Raw genomic sequence first — 23,696 nt, 5'->3', positions numbered from 1 at the left:
AGGAACTGGTGTAGCGGCTGAGTGGGCATTTGAATATTCTTTAAAATAGTATGTGTGGATGCGAGAGTGTTTCTAAACCACCGGTAGAGATCAAATATTTGGGGCTAATTTGTTCATGCTTGAATTTTCAAGATCGGTGAGTTTGTTCTTGCTTTCTAATACAGGCCAGAGAAGACAAAACTCCAGGTTATCCCAGGCCACTTAAATATCACTATCGAGTGCATCCCTCTGGAATTCTCAAGTAAGAAACAGAAATCAGAAAGTAAATATTGACTACACTAACCATGCTGGTAACAGTTATAGCGCGCTTCTCTAGAATATGGCTGAGGAATATCTAGAATTTACAGTGTTAGATAATGAGCAACTCACGTAGTGAAACTGATATTTTAAAAAGAAAAGGAGGACTAGTGGCACCGTAGAGACTAACCAATTTATTTGAGCATGAGCTTTCGTGAGCGACAGCTCACTGGAGCTTAACAGCAAAGGTTTCTCTTAAGGAACATATCCATGCACTTTCGTTTTCAAGCTTTAGGAAATCGGCAGCTCTGGCTGCACTAGTCTAATGATCCATTGAAGGGGTGGCTGTCCTGTGATTGACAGGAGAAGTTGGCCCAGTAGCATGGAACAGACTCTACCTTGGGGCATGTACCCATGGCTCTCTGACTGCAGTGAGAGCCCTGGATGTGATGGCAAAGGCAGAATGTCAAATGTGCAGTGGCACGTTGCATTTGCTGTCTTTCCCATGTTTGTCAGACACCCGCTTATCTCAACTTCTCCTTCCTCTTTAGATTGTGTTACTGCCTCTTACATCCCTATAAAGCCTTTTGAAAAGGGCCATGAGAACATCACCGTTGAGGTGGAGGAGTTTGTCCCAGACGTGGCGAAATACCGTTATCCCTTCACTATTTACAAAAATCATCTCTACGTGTACCCCTTGCATTTAAAATATGACAGCCAGAAAACATTTGCAAAGGTGAGTCACATGGAACACGGGCCATACAGACGCTCACCACGTCTCCGATCTAAAACTTGTAGCTTACTCTCCCATTCTTCTTCAATCCAGGCAAGGAATATCGTGGTCTGCATGGAATTCAAGGACTCAGATGAAGCTGATGCCCAAGCTTTGAAGGTTGGGTCATAATCCATTTTTGAATCCATAAACAAATGTATATAGAATTGGGCACTTCATTGGGTTAATATGGCGTAGTACTGAGTGTCTCCATAAGAACCCAAGAATGGCCATACTGGGTCAGACCAAAGGTCCATCTAGCCCAGTATCCTGTCTGCCAACAGTGGCCAATGCCAGGTGTTTCAGAGGGAATGAACAGAACAGGGAATCATCAAGTGATCCATCCCCTGTCACCCATTCCCACTTTCTGGCAAACCATCCCTGCCCATCCTGGCTAATAGCCATTGATGGACCTATCCTCCAATCAAATGGTCTCTCCGAGCTGAAGAAGAGCATCTAGAAAAATGTCAGTATTTTCTCTTTCCAATGTATTTCATTATTCTGGTTGGCAAATTTGAGTGACAGCTGCCTTTGATCCAACATGTCACTTGCCTTCATTCCAGTGTATCTATGGCAAGCCTGGAGGACCCCTCCTGACAGCAAATGCCTACGCCATCGTGTTGCATCATAACCAAAGTCCAGAATTCTACGATGAGGTAAAAACTCAACTCTAGAACAGCTGTGGGAAATAGTAGCCTTTCATGGGTTTCCCAAAGCCACAGAGAACTTCAGCACCTCTTTCTGTACAGCTGGATATGGAACGGGGGGGAAATAAACATCGGCCCATCTGCTCAGTGATTTTCAGTTTTTAATGTCAGTTTGTTTTCTGGTCTCTTGCTTTCCTAGTACGTGGTGTTATTACTGTAAGGTTATGGTCACAATGTACAAGTAATACACAGTTGTGATGAAACTGTTACATGGTCGAGTTCAAAGATGTGCAGTAATATCTGCAACACAATGTGTGATTCTGAAAATGACAGTAAAACTTCAGTAAATAAGAGAGCTTACAGTATAACTTGACAATTATAAATCCAGTATTATCTGTCATGGTATCATTTTAGATTAAAATTGAGCTTCCAATTCATCTCCATCAAAAGCATCATTTGCTCTTCACCTTCTATCATGTCAGCTGTGAAATTAACACCAAGGCATCAATGAAAAAACAGGACTCCATTGAAACTCCAGGTATGTTTTCTCCTTAAGATATAGCCCTTAAAATCTAAAACTCAGCGATGGGAATAAATGTAAAGAGCTGAATAAAAAGAAAACACTGTTTGTGATTTAAGGTACTAGTCTGTTTTCATCTTCTTATGAACAAATGAATCATGTAACCCCTACTACAAGAAGCAGCACAATGGGTTAGTGGCTACTAAAATACAAACTACTGCCTCCATCCTCGAATCGTAGAATCTCAGGGTTGGAAGGGACCTCAGGAGGTCATCTAGTCCCACCCCCTGCTCAAAGCAGGACCAATCCCCAATTAAATCATCCCAGCCAGGGCTTTGTCAAGCCTGACCTTAAAAACTTCTAAGGAAGGAGATTCTACCACCTCCCTAGGTAACGCATTCCGGTGTTTCACCACCCTCCTAGTGAAAAAGTTTTTCCTAATAGCCAACCTAAATCTCCCCCACTGCAACTTGAGACCGTTACTCCTTGTTCTGTCATCTGCTACCACTGAGAATAGTCTAGAACCACCCTCTCTGGAACCACCTCTCAGGTAGTTGAAAGCAGCTATCAAATCCCCCCTCATTCTTCTCCTGCAAACTCTTCTGCATATTCTTACCTTTACTTGCATGAGAAGTCCCATTGGCTGCAATGGGACTACCCATGGGAGTAAAGTGGCAGGCTGGTGCAGGATCAGGGCGTATGTGTAACTTTCCCCATTGAGGTCCTATTGAGCTCGGCATTTGTGCCTGCCGTCCTCCCTCAGGCAATGCTCGCTGGGGGAAGTTCACCACTGTGAATTAAGCCAGCACAAAGGCTATTTGCTTTGCAGCCCCACTGAGGGTCGCAGCTGGTGTCACGTGAATTTCAGCCGCTGACTCTGCGGAAGGGATTTTGTCAGAGTAAGGCGGGTGGAGGACAGTTCCCAGTCGCTGGGTTAGCTTCCCTGGGCGGGTGAGTCTTGGCCACGGCTCCGAGTCTCATGAGAAACCGGGCTGAACGCACACCTGTGCGGGTACATTAACCTCTGCTCATTGACTCTTTTCGCAGTGGGATTTGCCTGGCTCCCTTTGCTGAAGGATGGTCGCATTATCACCTTTGAGCAGCATTTACCCGTTTCAGCCAATCTTCCACCTGGCTACCTGAGCCCTGGGGACATGGAGTCGCGCAGGGTAGGAAGAGCTTTTAAAATACACTTAAACATAGAGAGAAGAAAGCTACGTCTGTTACCATTTCAAGCCTTGGGTTTGCATTTGCCCCACAGATCATCTTAGCCATGCCTGTCCATCCAGAAAGTCCTGCCCCAACTTCACCCACCATCAGTAGACTGCAAAAGACCCCTAATGCACCATGGTGTTACTGCCTGGGCCTTAGACAAGTACAGGCTTTGTAGGGGACTCCATGTGCTACGTCCGTCTCTCTTCCTGGTCCTTTATTCCATGCTCACCATGTGAGTCCCAGTGTGTCTCCCCGGGTGCAGTGTGGAGTGGGCAGGTGTGTGTGGTACCTGGCTCGTGGGCACATGTATTATGTGGATTCAGTGGCTGATGAAGTGCCGCAGGCCACGTTCCCTGCTGCAGGCTGGGAACAGAGCGGCTGCAGGGTGCACTCTGGGTTGAAGGACGACTCCATTCTCCTGTGCCACGCAAAGCCCATTTCGCCAGACTTTGTGCAGGCAGTGAGCATTTAAATGCGGGGCTGAATAAAGAGCCAGCTGCATAAAGCCTTGTTCTCATCTGCAAATGTCTGCAACCACGTAGCTGAATATTTTCTGGTTTCAGAGTAGCAGCCGTGTTAGTCTGTATTCGCAAAAAGAAAAGGAATACTTGTGGCACCTTAGAGACTAACCAATTTATTTGTTATTTCCTGTTCGTAGCAGCCGAGCGTTGATGTTAAATGGGTCGATGGAGCAAAGCCACTGTTGAAGATCAAAATCCACTTGGAGTCAACCATTTACACCCAGGTAAGCGCACCGTCTCATTCCTCACCAGTAGCATAGTGGTAGCAAGACCTTGTAACGATGAGCTTGGAGGGAGCGTTGGAATAAAATGATTTGAACTACTCTGTTGCTGCTGGGTTTAGGGTATTAAGAAAGGGATCAGAGCTCTGCAGCATAGAACTGGGAGAGTCTATGTAATAGCAGGTTACGGCTTGTTTACTCTCCTCTCCTCTCCCTTCTTCTGGACTGGGAGCATAAGGAGCAGTCGGAGCTGAGAGAGCGCCGCAAGACGTGCTGGCATTCCCTTTGCTGGTCACGCTACAACCCGCAGGCGCTATGGAAGCCTGAGTCGCTGAGCGGGTTGGAAAATGCATTTTTCCTGTAGGCAATTTTGTCTTTTCATCCCCAAAAGAAAAGTTTTGGGGTTTTGACCAAGTGTCACACTTCGCCCCAGACAGCACTTTCCGCAACAACCTTCATTGAGTCACAAGCCCCGTTTCTCATAGGAAAAAATGGGAAATTGTTCACCTGACCCTCCTGAGTAGGTCAAACTCGTGATGACAGGTTTCATATCCCCAGCGCCTGACCCTGACCCTGAGATCATCGCTGTGACTGTGCGAGTGTCAAGGGAGCTGCACTGTGTGTGCAGCAATGCTGTGGTGTCGTGGGCCATGTTCAAGGCCGTGTCGACACTAGGGGGACTATAGCCCCAGAGCTGTGCCAGCATAACCCTGTAGTGTAGACGCAGACCACAGCCTTGGAAGGGGTTTTCCATCGGAGTGGAACTCCACCTCCCCGCTGAGTGACAGCAACGTTCTTCCATCGACTGAGCTGTGTCTACACCGGACGATAGGACAGCAGAGCTTCGGTGCTCAGAGGTGGGGATTTTTCACACCCCCGAGTGCCAGAGGTAGGCCAGGCTGAGATTTGTAAGTGTAGACCTGGCCTTGGTGTGCAGCTGGCTCATTTTAGCTTGGGCTTTTTATGCCTTTTGTGATGTTTAAGCATGCTTTTCGCTCTTAACTCTGTGGTGGTGTCGGTAGCAACAGCACAAGCCCACATACACTGCACCCTTCGTACAAACTGTGCCCCCAAATCTTTTCAGAGGTAAATACCCCACTAATAAACTGTAAGATCAGAGGGAGAGAGAAATGAAGGGACATAGGCAGGGGAGAAAGGGGGGGATCAGTGAGGCAAGCGGACACAGCAAGGCTGTTTCAAATATTAGGAGCTAGGAGGAGAAAGCTTTTGCCCTACCAGTGCTGGGACTAAGAAGGGACAGGAGGAGGCTGATGCTGAGCAGACTGTGTGGGGAGGGGCTAGCCAGAAAGACACAATCGTGATGCAGATTGGTACAAGCCTACCGAGGCCGCTGTTTTGCATTAATGCTGAAAAGAACAGGGAGCCAGAGGAGTCGTTTGAAGAGGGTGGCTATGTGGCCATGCTTCTGTGTGCATCTGAAAAGGCAGGGAGCAGTGTTCTGCATGGGCTGGGGTCTAGGGAACTGGGATGTGGGGAGGGCAGTTGAAGAGGTCCTGGCAGGGCTGAGATCAGGCTATGCCACGCGCCGGGCACTGTTGCAGAGGCGGATAGAGGTAGGTTTGCAGATCTGGGAAATGTGGGGTAGGAAAGACTGACCAAGGTTGAAGCTGATTAATTGAATTTTGTTTGTTTTTTCATCTCTCTTTCAGGACTTGCACCTGCACAAATTCTTCCAGTACTGCCAGCTGGTTCAGGCAGGAGCTAAAGAAGTTCCAGGAGAGCTTGTTAAATATCTGAAGGTGAACAGTGTCTTTCCCTGACCCTTTTTACTGTCCATTGGTGAATACCCAGATGGCCTTTCAAGTCACTCAGTCACAACTAAGTATTCCATGTGGAGTATGCAAGTGGGGCTTTAAAGGCTACTGTGGGACAGTAATAGAGTTACTGATCTCAATAATGCTTTCTAGTATGTGCATCTGTAACTCTGGATACCTATGAGTCAGCAGCCCCATGCCGAGAAAGAAAGTAAGTGGCTTATCACTGGAGTTAAAAGTCCGGTATATGTACGCTCATCAGTATTAGTCCCTAGTTACTAGAACACATGACGCAATGCTTCTGCGCTATATGCGCCTTACAGTGCGGGCGGCGGGCGTAGCTTCAGTAGCCACTTCATGTTGTGTTAAAATTAAATATCAAGAGGCTAAAGAGAGACCATTCACCAAACGCAATGGGGCACTGTGTTACAGACCAGTCCAGTCCTTCCCTGATTTCAGGGAAGCCCCCCCCTTTTCTGATGTCATTTCCTGCTCTGCCCTATCTCTTCGCACTGCAAACGCCTCAAGGCAGGGACCGACGAGCTGTGAAGTGCCGTGCGTCTCCTGGCACAGCACAGATAATTGGTTCTGCTCAGATGTCTGGCACGCACTGCAGCAGGGTCTGTTTTTAGGGAACGGCGGAGCCCCTGTGAGAAAGGACCCTCCTCTCCGCACCCATTAGGGTCTGACCCAGCTCCCACTGATGTTGACAAGAGTTTTCCATTGACAGCATTGGAAATTGGGTCAGACCCTCAAAAACTAGAATGAGGCCAAGGTCGCTGTCCTTGTGAGATCCTGAGCAGCGCATGTTAAAATACAACGCCCTCCTTCACCCGAGTTAATGTTCCCCGGGTTCTGCTCTTTCAGAAGTGCGCTCTCCTCTCTGCCTGCGTGATTCGCTCAGAAATGCTCGCCGCTGTTTTCACGTTCATTCTGATTTTTATGAGGGTGTGAACGTAGTGGCATTTGTGCAGCTTCCGAGCGCCCTCTAGTGGTAAAAGTCCAAATAGTGCCCATTCATACCGGCAGTTTCCCGTAAACGTGGGAGTAATTCTCTCAACTGGCAGATGTCACAGGCACATAAGGCACAGAATGTTTCCTGGTATCGCAGGTGGGTTTGCTACATTGAACCTAGCTAGCATCAATGATTTCCCAAAGGTGTAATGATCGTTTATATTACACCTGTAATCTCAAGCTGCTGTAGGTACTGAAGAGGCCCTTGGATTAGCGTCGTCTCTTATTTTCAGACATTTATAACCTGTGTACACCATTTTTTTTTTTTTTGCCAGCCTGAAATTTGGCCCCTGTGGCCAATAGCTCAGACTTGAATTTTAGTTTTAAAGGAACCCCAGTCCTGATGCAGGTGAGCGATCCCACTGAAATCGGAAGGTGGGTTGTAGGATCAGGCCCAAGTTTTTATAAACAGTAACTTCTGAACAGAACAAAAACTTTCTGTTCACCCCTTCTGATAGCTTTATGATAAGAACCTGTCTTCAAGTGTGATTCAATAGCAAAGAGGTAGATCATTTAGCGTTAAAAATCATTGGATCTATGTCATAGATCTAAATATTGGTTTAAGGAATAAAAAATAATCACACCTTTAATAATAATGGTGAGCACTTAAATAGTAGTTTCCATGTTCAAAACACTTTACAAACATAATCTAATGAAGCCTCAACCCCATGAGATAGGCAAACAGCGATTGTTAGGCCTCTTTCACAGATGGGGAAACTGAGGCAGAGATGTTGTCACATTGTCAAGGCCATAGAGGGAGTCCGTGTCTGAGGCAGAGCTTAGCACCTCTGAAAATGAGGCCACTTTTATTTAGGTCCCTAAATATGGACTTGGGCCTGGGGAATGGCTGAGTGACATCAGTGAGTTCATATTTAAACTCACAGGGTCAAACTTTTGAAAGCTCCTAAGTCCCATCTTCAAAAGTGGGCACTTGGGAGCCTGAGTACCCTTGCACATCAGTGGGAGTTAGGCACCAAAGTGCCGGAGTTGCTTTTGAAAGTTTTCCCCTAATCACAAAAAGAGACTTGGGATCAAAACTTCAGCTTTAACCGTTTGGATATATGGGGCCCTTCGGAGCGAGCACATGACTTCTTGTAAAGGCAGCTGAGTTGCTCCAAGACAGCGCTCAAGCTGTCCGGGCACATCTGAGGGTAGTATTTATGAGCCCTGGAAATGATTTACATTTGCTGGTGTGAGCAGCTGGCTGGGTAATTCCAACCTCTCCTTCCTTCTTTCCAATTGGGAAGAGGCCTGGCCTTTATTAATGCCTGCACTGGTGCTAAAGTTTCTGTGCAAAGTAAACACAGGGCAACATCTGTAACACATCAGGCTAATAGCCATGTGTTTTGAACCTTTGTTCTAGTGTTTGCACGCCATGGAGAGCCAAGTGATGATACAGTTTCTACCAGTAATTCTTATGCAACTGTTCAGAGTCCTCACAAATGTGAGCCAGGAGGATGAAGTAGCTGTCAACTGCACCATGTAAGAGTCTGCTAACCAGTGCTGCTTTCTTCCATTATAAATATGAAGCTGTAATTCAGACTTTTTCAAAGGAATTCTGACATTCCATCATCAAAAAAAGAAAAAACTTAGCATTCCCGCAACTTACATTTCTCTTAAAGGTCTTACTGACCTCCACAAACAGAGCGGGAAGTCAGCTTGCTTTAGCAAAAGATCTTGCCTTTATTTAAAAGTATTTGGAGATGAAGTCAGAGATCAGGGGAATTTGATTCTCCCTCTTTTGTTATTTTACTTCTTGGCTTCAAAACTTTATTTTTGGAGGGCCAGGCTCTTTCTGAGCTGTGCGGGGTAGAATTTGCTCTTGTGAGTGGTCCTGTTTGGGGCAGGAGTAAATGTTACTCAACATGAGTAAAGGTTGCAGAATCTGACCCCAATTGTCTTGAGGATCCTCACATTGTTTGAGTGAGACTAGAGTCACTTGTCTACTCTGAGCTGTCACTTCCCACCAGGTCCTAGAGCCTGAATTAGAATCGGTTCGACTCTAATATTATTAAGAATCACTTTCACAGCACTGCTTGTTACGGGCTGGGACATGGGCGGTGAGGCCTAGAGGTCTGAGCGGGATGCCAGAGCCCAGAGTCCGAGCTGAAGGTCAGAGCCGGAAGAGCAGGGACAGGAACCCCGAGCTGGTCAGGGAAGCAGGCAAGACTGGAAGGCAGGTCCAACGTAGCAGCAAGCCAGGAGCTCACCACCTGCACAGCCAACTTCCTGTTCCTCTTTCTGGCTGAAATAGTGCAGCTGGGCCAATCGGTGGGTCAGGCGCTCCTTCAATCAGGACTCCTGTGGGCGGTGCCCCTGAGGGGGGCTAGGATTCCATTAGCTGCTTAGCCCACCCTGTGCTAGTAAGCTGCTGGATGGCTGTTGGGATATGAAGGCTGCCCGGCGACCCAGGGGCCCCAGGTTCAAGACCCATGGATCCTCGTGCTGAACGTGCATGGTGCTGCATGGCCATGTATAAAGTCTCATTCCCCTTAATGCACAGCTTATGGTTAAGATGCAGGGGTGGCAGGTTTGTATAACATTGGCGGTGTGGGTCTGAGTCCTGCTACCCCACTCCCCCGCCTAAGGCTCTGGGAGGGAGTTTGGGTGCAGGCTCTGGGCTGGGGCAGGGGGTTGGGGTATGGGAGAGGGTGCAGGGGGCGGGCTCTGGACTGGGGCAGGGGGTTGGGGTGCAGGAGGAGTTGCAGGGGGCAGGCTCTGGGAGGGAGTTTGGTTGTGGGGTCTGGGCTGGGGCAGGGGGTTGGGGTGCAGGGGGTGGGCTCTGGGAGGGAGTTTGGTTGTGGGGTCTGGGCAGGGGGTTGGGGTGCAGGGGGCGGGCTCTGGGAGGGAATTTGGTTGTGGGGTCTGGGCTGGGGCAGGGGTGTAGGAGCGGGAACAGGGGTGCAGTGCTTACCTTGGGCAGCTCCCGAAAGCAACCCGCACCCCCCACTGACAGCAGCTCCTAGGCCAGGGGCCGGAAGGGTCTCCAGGTGCCGCTGCCCACAGGCACTGCTCCCGCAGCTCCCACTGGCCACAGCTCGGGGCGGGGGCAGCATGTGGAGACGCCCCCCCAGGGGCTGCAAGGACATGCTGGCCGCTTCCAGAAGTGGAGCGGGCGGGCAGGACGGCGCCCTAGCCCCATTGCGCTGCTGGTGATGGCAGCGGGGGCCCTTTTAAATCGCCCGGGGGTGGCAGGCGGGGCTGGGGGAGAGACCCAGCTCTGAACTTCGGTGGAGTCGGGCCCCCATGCTGGCAAATTGGTGTAGTGCGGGCACCACGGGCCCATACACCTCGCCGCCCCTGTGCAGAAGAGTCATTCAGGAGGAAAGGGTCTGGAGAGGTTACTGGGGAGTGGAGCCGTGGAGCGTTCCTGGCAGAAGGGTCTGGAGGAGAAGACTCAGTGCGAAGAGGAATGTGGGTGGGCGTTGCTCAGTTGGCCCCTTCCAATGACTCTGCTGGGTTGATTTCAATTTTGGAAAAAATAGATTTGAGAAACCCCAGGGCCAGTGGGAAGGTTCCACAGGTTTTAAATCTCCAGTGAAAACTAGCTTGTGTTGGAATTTGAAGATCCCCTTGCAGTGTTCGCAAGCCCCAGTCTGGGCGAGGGGGTGAAAGCCAGAGGGCAGCTGGCTGGGCTGCAGGTCTCTCTTGGCCCAGCTGAGAGAGACGCAGAGAGGAAACCCCAGGCCTAGCAGTGAATAGTAAAGTTGCTTTTTAAAACACCTTTTGCTCCTGGTGATCTAAGACCCAGTCAAAATGCAGGTAAACCAAGTGGCGTGTTAAACATCTCTGGGGCCTGGTTCACTTATGACACTAGTGCCTCTCCACTGCAGCGCCTTATGACTTACACCAGTAAGAGAGGAGAATCAGGCCCATAGAGTTTAGCCAAACGCTGCAGGCTTGCACACATTGGGAGTAGAGGGCAAGGTGGCCTCTGTCCTGCCCTAGCCCCAGCCCCCTCTCTCTCACCCCCACTGGAGTTTGAGGGCATTCCGTCGGGCTAGAATGTCTCTGGGGTGAACCTCCTCCTGCCAAAGGGCTCAGACTCAGGAGGTGTCGAATCACACCAGCCGCAGGGCCTCTGGCTGCTAGGCTACTGTTGCAGTCGGATGAAGCCCGAATGCTCTCTGTTCGCCAGCTGGATGAGCTAACCCTTGCACATCACCGAGTGCTCTGTAGTGAGCAGAACCCTATGGTTTGTTTTTGTAGGGTTCTTCTCCACATCGTGTCCAAGTGCCATGAGGAAGGTCTAGATCATTACTTACGGTCCTTCATAAAGGTCAGTCAGGACAATGCTCTGGTCCGGTAAATTCCTCACCGCGAGAAAGCACCTCACTGGCCTGACGATGTCCCTGTTCCTTTGTAGTACGGCTTCCGTGCAGAGAGACCCAGCGCCTCACAGGCGAAGACGACCCATGAAATCCTGGCCATTGCAATGGCCACAGTGCTCAAGCAGTCAGCAGATTTTCTAGCCATCAATAAGCTGCTCAAGGTAAAGGGGTAGCTGGCCATTTACTGTAAAGTGTCGGAGAAGAAAGGGGGAAAGATCAGGGGCTCCGTGTTACAAAGCCGCTTCTGCCCTCTCAAACCCATCCACAGGATCAGAGCCTCAGTGTGCCCGGGCGAGCCTTTGTAATCTGTTCCCAGGCCCCCCTCCTAGCAGACACTGATCCCTGCTCTCCCTGCTGGAGAGACAGCTGTGACTGTGATTCCTAGTATGATGCACCTCGTGGATTTCTCCGTGTGCAATTGTACTCATTCAGCTGACGTACAATCTCGCTCCTTTCCAGACTCCACTCAGGGGGAGTGTTCCTTACAATGCTGATTTTGCATTCCCCGGGAGACCCCGCATTTCTGCCTCCTGTAGCCTAGGAACACTGCCCTTTCTGTGCTCTCCCTCTGTCCATGCGTAACGTTCTTTGGACCCAGTCATGCGCTGCCTTACCCCCCATTCCAGCCCCAGTGACGTCAGCTGGCCCTTCCTATGTGCCTTTGCATAACGACATAGCCCCTGCTCCTGCAAATGGATCTTCTCCAGGCAGACCCTTGCACCTGAGGGAGACCCGTTGATTTCAGGGATGCGCTTGGTTTAAACTGTCATTCGTATTACTCCTCCAGTCATTACAGTCCTGCATTTTCTGATTCAGACCAATGCGCTCGATCTTGCTGGGAGATTGAACTGATCTCCATTTCTTTGTTCTAGTACTCCTGGTTTTTCTTTGAAGCGCTGGCAAAGTCGATGGCAATGTACCTGTTAGAGGAAAACAAAATCAAGGTAAGCGTGACTGCCCATGACCCGTACGAGAGATGTCACAAGGCAATATTCATTCAGACAGCTACTTTGCAAACTTGAAAAAAAAAAAGTGTAAATCTTTCTAAACAAACCAGAAAACACCCAGCCAGATTCTTTTTTCTTCTCTCTCCTCACTTCCCCTCCATTGTAACTTTGTCTCTGTAAACATTTGTGGTCTTTTTCTTATGGTCAGTGCAGCACAGACCTCCTGTACTTGAGCTAAAGGAGTAGCTCCGTTAGTTGGTAGCAGTAGTAGGCTATTCTCCTGTAGTGTCCCCGCCACACTATTTTCTGGTGTGTAGCTCAACATTTCTTTCTGTGAGTGATTAAAGGGAGCTTGCACAGTGACTCCTCTCAGACCTGATTGTGCACTGTGGTTTGTGTTTGGTTTCAGCTTCCCAGAGCCCAGCGGTTTCCTGAATCCTACCATCGGGTTTTACAGTCACTGCTTCTTGCCCTAATTCCCCACGTGACTATTCGCTACAGTGAAATCCCCGAGGAGTCAAGGAGTGTCAGCTTTAGCTTGGCTAACTTCCTGAAGGTCAGTCATTTCCTGCTCTCTCCCAGGCTTAATAAATAAAAGATAGCTACCACTGAACAGGCTGTGAATTCACAAGCCAGGCAAACATGGCTTGGCTGCGTCATCCCTGCACATCCAGTGACTCAGGCTCTTTCTGTCATGGTTAGCTTTTGTTGCAGGTAAGAAGCAATGAGGATTCTCCACTTTTAGTATGGGGCCTGCCATCATACCTAGCAGCTGTGCCAAAGCTTTGATTAAAATGAGAGTGCACACATTTAATTTATTTGAGCATAAGCTTTCGTGAGCTACAGCTCACTTCATCGGATGCATGCAGTGGAAAATACAGTGGGGAGATTTTATATACACAGAGAAAATGAAACATTGGGTGTTATACCAATAAAATAAAAACCAGCAGGATCTTATTAAAGGGGAAAAGGGAAAATACCACATTTATTGTGAATACAGAAAGACTCATAGTAAGCAGTTAGTTATAGCTATAACATTCCATTCAATCTCATATTTATTCACACATTCATTCATACAAACGCACACACAGGTTCTGCAAGGTTGTTATCATAGCTACCAGCCTTAGAGCTGCTCATGCCAAGCCACTGGCCAGGTGACCTGGACATGAGGAGGGAGCAGGGCCTCGTCAGATGCTCGTCTGATGCTCCTGGAAGTTGGTTTGCAGAATCAGACCCCAAAGTTCTCACTTTCTAGAGTCCATTTTTATAGGAATTTCTTCCTGTGCCAGTCTGTGGGAATTGCTTCATCATGCTGTTGCTGAATCAATCAGCAGATGGCACATTCCTGACGGCTCCGTGCTGCCAGATGTTATCTTGTTCTTTGGTTCTCCCATCCTTGAAGCTGTTGGGTGGATTCCAGTCTGCCCTCCGGGGGTCCTCTGGTTATTTCCACTTGACGCCTTCTTCGGCCGATGGACACTGGATTCTTAGGCTGGCACCTCCCTGATCATTCAGTTATTATCTACACCAAGTATCCATCCACATACATCCTCTATCTCTGTTTTAATCACAATTGTTAACAAAGCGAGATGAATACAACAAAAGGGCGGGGAGTCTCTGGGTGCTGTTTCTATTGTTGTATTCATCTCGCTTTGTTAACAATTGTGATTAAAATAGAGATAGAGGATGTATGTGGATGGATGCTTGGTGTGGATAATAACTGAATGAGTATTGCTTTGAGTCTCTCTCTGTGTGAGTAGTTATTGTTACAAAGAATTGCTTTGAGAACAGACTCTGTCTTAGAATGTACTAACACAATTAGCAGCTTGCAAGTTTCACACACAGAGGGAGAGAAACAGTACCAAAAACCAAGAGACCTCTTAATTAGTAATACCCTGGAATTTAAATTTAAACTATGGGGAATCAAACTTATTTGTGATTTTAATACAGAAGTACTTTAATATGATCCAACATTACCATACACACTGTAACGAGAGTGATCAGGTAAGGTGAGCTATTACCAGCAGGAGAGGAAAAAAACCTTTTGTAGTAGTAATCAAGGCGGGCCATTTCCAGCAGTTGACCCATTGTTTCATGTTCTCTGTTTATATAAAATCTCCCCACTGTATTTTCCACTGAATGCATCCGATGAAGTGAGCCGTAGCTCACGAAAGCTTATGCTCAAATAAATTTGTTAGTCTCTAAGGTGCCACAAGTCCTCCTGTTCTTTTTGCGGATACAGACTAACACGGCTGCTACTCTGAAACCTGTCACACGTTTAATGTTTCTCTTGCCCCTTCAGGGCTGAAGTGAGATCATCCAGTACATTTCAGAGAAAAAAGTTTATAGATCACATGGGACTTGAGTAGCCCTGCAGAAGGACTTGACTCTTGGCAGGACTCTTGGTGAATTGACTCTTGGGGTGTAGAGAAGATTTAGGATGGTGACGTTCTTTTCTAATGATTGCTGACATGCTTCACTGTGCTTTCTGCAGCGCTGCTTGACATTTATGGACAGAGGGTTTATTTTTAACTTGATAAATGACTACGTTTCTGGATTTGGCCGCAAAGACCCTAAGGTGAGCATTGGATTTATTGTGATCGCATGTTGGGGGGGGTGTTATTTGTCAGCATCAACCAGAGCTTTGCAGTAATTATTTTGCACTGTAATTGGCTGCCACATGGACACAATTGCTGCAATATCAGCTAAGTGTAGAGGTGTCTCCAAGAGCACCAATACCGTTCTAAATTTTCAAACAACCTGAGAGAATTGGAGCAACCAAACTCCAGAGATGCTAGGGAGTATCAGGCCCAGGGTAGCAAGAGAGGGTATGGGAGACAAAGAGCAGGGTAGCAGAGGACAGGAGGTCACAGTGGCTTATAATGACTGGAGAGACGAAGGAAGCAGGATATAAACCAGCCCTAATCAGTTACTGATACTATGGAGACCAAGCTGCTATCGTGCAAAGCCTGTTCCTGTGCTAAGTCCGCAAGCGGTGAACAAGAAGTACATTGAATGCCAACTAGCAGTGAGCTAATCCAACTAAAATCTTATGTCTTTTATCCAGATACTGGTTGAATTCAAGTTTGAATTTCTGCAAACAATTTGCAATCACGAGCATTACATTCCTTTAAATTTACCGATGATCTTTGCCAAACCAAAACTTCAGAGAGTTCAAGGTACGTCCTTTTCATATTGAATTGGTTAGAGAGCCCTAATTTATCAGCCTTGATGGGTTCCCTTGGTGGCATTTGGTTTTAATTTTCTGGAATGCCCCTCGGTGAGCCCCATTTTAATTCTCATGTTTCTGTGTGACGGGGCCCACATAACTACAGACACACTCTTGGTCAACACGTTCTGTATTTCCTACATTTAAATAAACCCATAGAGCTGCCCTAGAGAAATTCTCTCTGTTTTCTGAACAGGGTTCAGTAACTATGTTGAATATAGTGTAGCTAACTGCCCTTTCCCACAACCTCCGAACTCCGTCCCCAAGGAGGATGGCTGTTCCCATCGGGGGGGGGGGGGGGGGGCACTAGCCTGTTACACGGGAGACCTGGTTTAATGCCCTGCTGTGCTGCTGGCTCAATGGGTGACCAGGTCTCTCTGCCTCGGGGTATTTCTATACTGGGGGGGTGGGGAGAGGGAATCAAACCTGCCGTGGCAAGTCTCAGAGCTCAGGTCTACAGACTTGGGCTCACGGGGCTGGTGCTACGGCACTAAAAACAGCTGTGTAAACATTCCTGCTCAGGCTCCGAGCCCTACCCCCATTTCTGGGCTTCAGAACCAGAGCCGGAATGGCTGCATGGCTATTGTTAGCACTGTCATTTGAGCCCTGCAAGCCCAAGTCTGCAGGCTCTGAGACTCGCTATCATGGGATTTTCTGCAGCGTAGATGTCTCCTCGGTTCCCCACCTGTCCCATGGAGATAACAGCACTGCCCTACGCCGAGGGAGCTCCAAGGCTAACTGCCTTCAGTTGGAGCGCTTGGGGACAGATCAGCATCTTCCTGTCTGTTTTCTCGCATTACTTACCTCTCTGTGCGGCCCAGCCCAGACTAATCTCCGTCACACTCGCATAAAGCTGGCCTTTTGTCTGTCTGGCCCGGTGTAACAGCATGCACTGCTGGAAGTGGCTGGGAAAGAGAGGAGATGTGACACACTGGGATGTCTGCTGACTGCTTACGGTTAACACAATAGGACAGGGATGCTCTGACTTGGTTAACATACATCTCTGTACTTGCAGCATTCAGACTGAAAAATGAAAAGCCACTAAGCCCCCGCCCTGTAGTTCACTGCCGCCAGTGTCTGCCATGATATTCTATTCTATGATTCTGTGATTTAAGTTATTTTCCTTCCTTTTAAAAAAACGTGCATATGTTAATAAGTGTGAATCGGTTCACCACAGTCACCAGGATCTGGCTGACGTGAGAAAGTGGCACAGCTCCCTCCTCAAATGTGCGCACGACAGAAGTGGCATTAACATGTGCCCATTCTGCCTGCCCTTGCAGAGGTGCAGACGGGGGCGTGTCCGTGGTGAAGGGGGCATGTCTGTAGGTGTTGTTCATGGAGTATGGAATTGTCTGAACCAAGGGAAGAACCCTTCACACCACCCCTTTACTATGGTGTTCGCACTAGAGCGAGACTAGTTTGCATAGGGCTGGGAACAGGGGATGCGGTGTGAGCAGACACGTCACATGCAGACCATGCCCGCTTTGGGTCACTCTCCGTTATCTCTCAGAGGCATCTCAGAGCAGTTTGTCTGTGGCTTCGCAGGGCAGGGATAATGAGAAGTCAGTTTTCACATCTCCTCCCTCCCCATGTAGGTTTCCTGAAAGACATCTGTGTTTCATCAGAATTTGGCATTGCTCTTGTAATCAGAACTAACACTGGCCAGTTTCTGCAGGTCGCTGTCAGCCAGCTAAACAATAGATTAGTAGAAACAGAAGTTACAATGTGTGAAGAAGTGGGTTTTTTATCCACGAAAACTTATGCCCAAATAAATCTGTTAGCCTTTAAGGTGCCACCGGACTCCTCGTTGTTAATGTGCTAACAGTGTGTAACAACACCATCAAGACTGTCCCCTGCCCAACGCTGAGGGCAGGATTACTTAATACTGTTCAGTTTTGCTGTATTTTTATTTGTTCCTTTTCTTTTTACATATTAGTTAGATTTTTTTTTCATTTGCTCTGGAACGGTTCACTTCAGTAGGTAGGTTCGACTGGGATCATTGAATCATCTAATGTCAAATTAAATACACAGCTTCAAAACAATGCGCTTGCTTGCACGCAGCTAACTGAAATAACCATGGTGTGTGCTAGACGCAGACTTTTACTAAAACAACTAACAATCGATGCTAGAGAGTTTCTCCAGCTTGCTTTCTGTTTTCTCCTAATCAAGAATTCACAGTTCAGTTAATGGTGTATTGGATGATATGGAGCAGCAGAATTTAAAATACCGATTGTTTCTGTAATCAGCATGATACAGCTGTTGGAAAACCTAGGCTGGGATTTTCAAAGCTGTCCAGACACCCCAGGCCCAACCAGGTGTATCAGGGGAGCCTTCCACACTTGCGGGAGTGTCCAAAAGGCATCTGAGCCAAGAACAAGGTGGCTGTCCACTCTGGGGAAAGGCCACACAACTTGTGTCATGTCCACCAGACTGGGAGCTTGCGGGATATTCCAACTCTGTGTGTGCGAGCATTAGAGCAGAGCACAGCAAGAGCTGGCCATGGTGAAGTTAAACCACCCGAAGCAGTGAAAGTCTGGGCTGCACTGCTCCTTGGTGGCCGAGCTGCAGAGGCGGTGTGTTGGGAACAGCAAAAGATGTCTGCTGGCGGAGGTGAAGCCATCGCAGCTTCTGGCAAGCAGGGCATTAAACCCCCTGCCCGGTTAGCTCCCCAGGCCCTCGGGGGCATATTGAGAAGCCTGGTGTTCTAAACCAGCAGCAAGGACAGGGGATGGGCAGGGAGGATGTGTCCTCAAGTGCCTCCCGTATGTTCTAGCTCTTCCTGCAGCTTGATCTTGTACAGGAGTCGCAAGAAGCTGTCTCTTGTGTATTGGGACTCTGGAGTATTTTAACCCTTTCCTTTGCTGTCTGACCAGGGCTGAAGGAGACAGTACTGCCATTGTGGATGCAAAATAAACCAGTGCCCTGACTCAGTGTGCAGATTCCTTCCCAAGCCACTGCGCCAAGTGGCCTATTGTAACTAGGCATCACGGCTATGAAGTGTCCCATTCCCCCACCCATTAGCCATCGCCTGCAGAGTGTAGCACTCACTCCAGGGCTTGCGCTTCTCGCTTGCTTGTTAGTTCTCAGTAGCATAAACACCCCCCGAAAGAGGCTGTGTCATTACAATAACCCCTCGAGTGGGCTCGTCCCCAAGTGCGAAGTATCTCTGGGTCTTAGCAAATCTCTTCCATCCCTGTTCTCTGTGATTCTAGGACTTCCGTAAAACTCTGCTGACCCTAGAGAGGTAAATTTAACAAGGCTCTCTGAGGACCTTTAGGTCCGGCACTGCCAGAACATGGTCATGAAAGAGAGAAGCCAATATCAATGTTTAATCTAAACAGGAGGAGCTAGTGGGTGTCTGTGACCTTTAATGTGATTGAAGTCGGTGGGCAAAACCTGTGGTCAGTTCAGTCTTAATCAGAATGTTGCTGCATTGAATAATGGTTACAAAAGTTCCAGGGCTGTTCATGGTCCCTGAATCACGCCAACCTAGAATGCTTTACAGAGGGGGCGGCATCTGTGTTACGAATATATCATGATTGTGTTTTCTTTCTCTAAAACAAAATATTGCGAGCACTGCTCAGTGTTTTGCTGTTTTGTTGCAGATGTAAATCTTGAATACAATTTAACCGATGAGTATTGCAGGCATCACTTCTTGGTGGGGATGCTGCTGAGGGAAACAGCTCTTGCTCTGCAGGACAATTATGAGATCAGATTTACAGCCATCACTGTGTTAAAGAATCTGTTAATAAAGCATGCGTTTGACAATAGATACCAGCACAAGGTAAGGCATGACTATTTTGACGATTCAGTGTGTCTTTGAGTGCGATGCAAAGACACACAACAAACTTTTGGTTTTGCAGAGTTCATTAGTATTTTATTACTTTTTAAAGACCCATTTGGAATAATTGACAGGAGCTTTACTGTGTTGTGGGGAAAGTTTAAGATGGAAATAGCTTAATCTTCAGTTAGTTATTCCCATTGGTTTTAGCCATATTGAGCATTAAGGTGATAAGGCCTTGATTCAACAAGGTACTTAAGCATGTGATTAGCCATGGGCTCCCTAAAGTTAAGCATGTGCTTTACTGGACTAGGATTTAACTTAACATCCTTGTATTAAATATGCAGTAATCTGAGGAGAGAACCAATCTCTATTACTCTAAGATAGCTTGATGTTTTTCTAACTAGTTGATCTCACACTAAGATAAAAGGATTTGGGTGAGGTTTGGTTTCAGATGCCCACATTGTGTTCATGATGCCTTTCTTACTCCAGGGGTTTTATGGTAAAACATTTTTAAACGTTGGAACTGTCTTCCCCACGACTTTCCTGTTACTGATTTCTCAAATGCAGGATTTCTGCCAGTGTAACTCCTCTCTCTTTCGGGAGAATTAGGTAGTCAACATTTGGTATCGGGTTTGTTTTGCTTCTCACTGATCTCTGTTGACTTCTGTAGTTTAGAAACTCTTAGCTGCAGTGCTCAGTGGTTGGCAAATCATGTTGTAATAATCATTGAGATTAAGGAAAAGATCCCTGTCCCTTCTCAGTGCAAGATAAGGGAACAAAAGCCACAACTTGTTAATTCAGTGGCATTTACTGGGTACTCGGTGCTCTTGCAAATCAGGCCTCTTATTTAGAAGAAGGATGGTCTAGTGCTTAGGGTGCAGCCGGAGACTCAGGATAGTAAGGCTCAATTGCTTGTTCTGCCACATACTTCCTGTGTGATGTTGGGCATGTCACTTAGCCCTGCTGTTCCCCATCTATAAAAGAGGGATAGTAATATTTCCTGCCTCATAGGGGTGTTGTGTGAATTAACATATTAAAGGTAGTGATGGAGCAGTAGCTAACTCTTTCTAGGCTATTGCAATCAGCAGGGATCATCATGGAGAAGCTAAGGAGCTTAACTGTGTCACCCATATTTGAAGAGATTGGTGGTTATCTTAACAGTTTGTGCACTGATTGTCTTTCAGAACCAGCAGGCGAAAATAGCCCAGCTGTATCTGCCACTGGCTGCACTGCTCCTAGAGAATATCCAACGAGTGGCTGGCCGGGACACCCTATACTCCTGCACGGCCATGTCTAATTCTGTGAGTAATACTACCTACACCAAGGATTGGCAGTTCTCTTCCTCGGGATTTCTAGCTCAAATAGAGCAGTCACCATCCAAGTGTCCCTGTGTTCCCCCTCTTCACTGGGCACCAAAGATCCACCTCGCTCTCCTCTGGTCTTGGGGCCGATCGAGGCTCTCCCATTCTCCACTGTACGTGACAGAGCAGGGCTTTTCCCTAGCTTAAGCACTCGCCACCAGACCCAGTCTCCTTGAAGTAGGTTTATTTGTCCGAACATAAGCACACTCCACACAAAAACAGTTCCTTGGCTTGCCCTTTGTCCTAGTGTTTCGCAGCCTCCCCTCCCAGGGGTCTGTGGTAATCCTGCTCTTTCAGCTTCCCTTCTGCAACATCGGCCCCAGAGCCACCTTCTTGGGCCCCTGGTCTCTTGTCCCAGGAACCCACCACCAGAGTTAGCACCACTCCTTTTGTGGTTCCGCTCCCCCGGCACAACCTACCCCAGCCACTCTTCCTCCTCTTGGCCTCCAGCAGGCCTTTCTAGTCCCAGGGGTAGCCCTGCCCCCTTGAACTGGCTCCCATTGGGCTCACCTGCCCTGACACAAGAGCACCGGGCCTGGTCTTCCCACGGGGACCAACCCCACCGTTCCGTTAGCTCTGTCACCCTACCCGCAGTTTTTAGTATGTTTTGCCGGTAGCCTGCTCCGTTTTGCTTTATAAACAAATAACTGCACTCTCTTTTCCGTAGCCCAGTTTGATCTCGCTTGTTTCATTCATTTCACATTCCTTTTCTACTCCGATATCAATCTGTCTGCACTGCTAGGTGAGATTGCTTCGCCCTTTCATTGGCAGTTTATAACATTCTTTTGAGATCTACCTACGCTTGAGGAAAGTGGGTTGTCGCCATATGTTAATGTAAAACCATGTCCTGCTCTCGCACAGACATGGATTTACAATGGGAGTTGTACATCCATATCTGAGTTTGGCCCCAGGATGAGCTCAGCCTTGCAAATTGTCCCTGCCCAGTTATTCAGGGCAAGTAATTTTTTTAGACTGGCAAGTAAAATATCAAATTTTTAGAGCTGGTCAACATTTCAACAGAAATCTTGGGGAGAAAAAATTTGACACAACTTTTGTTCAAATGTTTTACTAGTCTTTGAACAGCTCTGCTAGTGTTTTCATCCTCCTCCTGGCAGACGTGAGTGAGGAGATTTTTTTTTTTTCTTTTTAGTCACACTAGATATTTTTCAGTCCACATTTTCAGCACTGATCTAGTTGGTAATCACTGTTCTACTTTGACATTGCTTTTCCATCACACACATCTCCTGTTGTTTTGCAGGCATCCAGAGAGGAGTTTTTGTGTAATTTTACATCCCCTTCAAACAGATCGAGTCTGATTGTGGAGAAAGATACAGGTAAATGAGTTATTTAAAGTGTAATTAAAGTATCACTAGCACCAACTAAAAGCAGCTGAAAGTGACCAAACGTCACTTTCCTTGTCTTCTTCCAAATGCACAGCAAGGAAAGGAAGGAGACAGGAGAACAATAACTCAAATGTGGGCTGTCCTCTTCATCTGCAATGGGCCAGAGTTTTAAGTGATTAAAAATGGCAGAATTCTGCTCCATTCCTTGCCCAGAACAATAGTATGCCCACCCTTTGGGAGGGACTTTGTGTCCTTAAGGTTACCAAGGGCTAGATTTGGCCATGCTTTGACAGAATAGCTCTGTTGAAATCAGTAGGACTGCTCGTGGTAGCAAGGCTCTGTCTATGCAGTGGTCAGAGGTGGGATGCATGGAGCTCACGGACTCATACCCACCCTAAATTCAGTCTAGTTAGCATAGCTAAAAGTAGCAGTGAAGACCCGGCAACGCAGGCTTCGGCACAGGCAAACAACGTGTGTGTGTGTGTGTGTGTGTGTGTGTGTGTGTGTGTGTGTGTGCGTACACATACACTTAGGGTCCCAGCGGATTTGTACAGCCCTCCCTGAAGGCCTGAAGTATTGCCATGGCTTCCCTGCCCTTTTCAGCTCTTCTAGCTAGATTAGAGCTAGTGCAGGTCTGCCTCTTGGGGCTGGGATCGCCTCTCGAGTTGCAGTGTAGACACACCCGCAGTGTCCTAAGCATCAGTATCGTAACCAATGAGATTACTCCAAGGGGTGATTATTGCTAGATGGAAACTTTTCTTAAATGTTTATAAACGACTTTGTTCTTGGGGGAAGCCACGAGAAGTATTAAAAGAATAGATTTCCCTCATTATGCTCAAGAGATAGGTGGTCTGCCAAACTCTGCAGTCCAGATAAATTCAGTGGGAGCTGAGAAAGGGCTGGTGGAACTGATCCATTGTTAATATTAAACAGTTATCAAATCAATTGTCAAAAGGCAGAGTCTGACACCCTTACTCACACTGAAATCTATGGGACTACCAGTGGAATAACGTGTTACTCAGTGCGAGTAAGTGGAACAGAATCTGGGCCAGAACATGACACTACTATTCTGTTAAACAACTGCTTAAAGTTTTGTACGTCTTTGTCTAAACTCTGCATGACCCTTATCAATTCTTTCTGGATTAGTCGTTGCTCCAGTGGTACTCAGATACGTGCCATTTGTTCTCTGCAAGTCATGTATCCATCCTCGGGCATCTTTCATGAAGCCCCTTCCCAGCGGTCTGTAGTCGCTAACGGTGCCTTTGTGGGTTTGTTCTTTTTCTTTAGGCTATGGTACAGCACTTCCGAACGGCCACAGTATGAAAAGAGAGGACTCGAAAGGATCTCTGAGTTCAGAAGGGGCAACGGGTTCTCCTGATCAGTACAACACCGGGGAAAACGTAATGCATGTGGGATGACAGAAAGCAATAGCACATTTGGGCTGTTCCAAAAAAAAAAAAAAATCACCATGTTGATCATTCTCTTGCAAACCAGTTTTAAAGCAGACAGAAAATGATACTTGTGTTTTATAGAGGCCAGACTAGATGATCTAATTGTGCCTTAATCTATTGATCTAAAATACAGTGAATGATTTATAAAAGGTCAAAGTCAGAATTCATAGGGAATGTTTCTACTCCCTGAGTAGAAACATTGGCTGTCCACATGCACACACACATCCTCATTGACTTCCGTGGGTCATTGCACATTTGACCAAGGCCTGATGAGTTCTGTATGTGGACTGAAAGCAGAGCACCATGGTGTTTGCCTGCCAATGATCGT

The 23,696-nt window shown here is 47.5% G+C and overlaps 1 protein-coding gene across 3 annotated transcripts in view; it reads left to right on the top strand.

Annotated features, from left to right (window-relative positions):
* The window catches only part of DOCK11 (dedicator of cytokinesis 11), a 127,918-nt gene that overhangs the window by 63,493 nt on the left and 40,729 nt on the right, over positions 1-23,696 (top strand). For all 3 annotated transcript variants that reach the window (XM_074962760.1, XM_074962759.1, XM_074962761.1), the window contains exons 16-34: positions 165-241; positions 789-973; positions 1,064-1,129; positions 1,573-1,665; positions 2,071-2,194; positions 3,224-3,345; positions 4,050-4,136; positions 5,804-5,893; positions 8,286-8,404; positions 11,132-11,201; positions 11,289-11,414; positions 12,126-12,197; positions 12,610-12,756; positions 14,695-14,778; positions 15,268-15,379; positions 19,035-19,213; positions 20,398-20,514; positions 21,833-21,908; positions 23,205-23,317. In XM_074962760.1, coding sequence (XP_074818861.1) covers positions 165-241; positions 789-973; positions 1,064-1,129; positions 1,573-1,665; positions 2,071-2,194; positions 3,224-3,345; positions 4,050-4,136; positions 5,804-5,893; positions 8,286-8,404; positions 11,132-11,201; positions 11,289-11,414; positions 12,126-12,197; positions 12,610-12,756; positions 14,695-14,778; positions 15,268-15,379; positions 19,035-19,213; positions 20,398-20,514; positions 21,833-21,908; positions 23,205-23,317 — 2,059 coding nt within the window. The remainder of the gene's footprint in view (positions 1-164; positions 242-788; positions 974-1,063; positions 1,130-1,572; positions 1,666-2,070; positions 2,195-3,223; positions 3,346-4,049; positions 4,137-5,803; positions 5,894-8,285; positions 8,405-11,131; positions 11,202-11,288; positions 11,415-12,125; positions 12,198-12,609; positions 12,757-14,694; positions 14,779-15,267; positions 15,380-19,034; positions 19,214-20,397; positions 20,515-21,832; positions 21,909-23,204; positions 23,318-23,696) is intronic.

Source organism: Natator depressus, chromosome 9, assembly GCF_965152275.1.
Source record: "Natator depressus isolate rNatDep1 chromosome 9, rNatDep2.hap1, whole genome shotgun sequence".
Taxonomy (NCBI): Eukaryota; Metazoa; Chordata; order Testudines; family Cheloniidae; genus Natator; species Natator depressus.
This window is presented reverse-complemented; position numbering and strand designations above follow the sequence as displayed.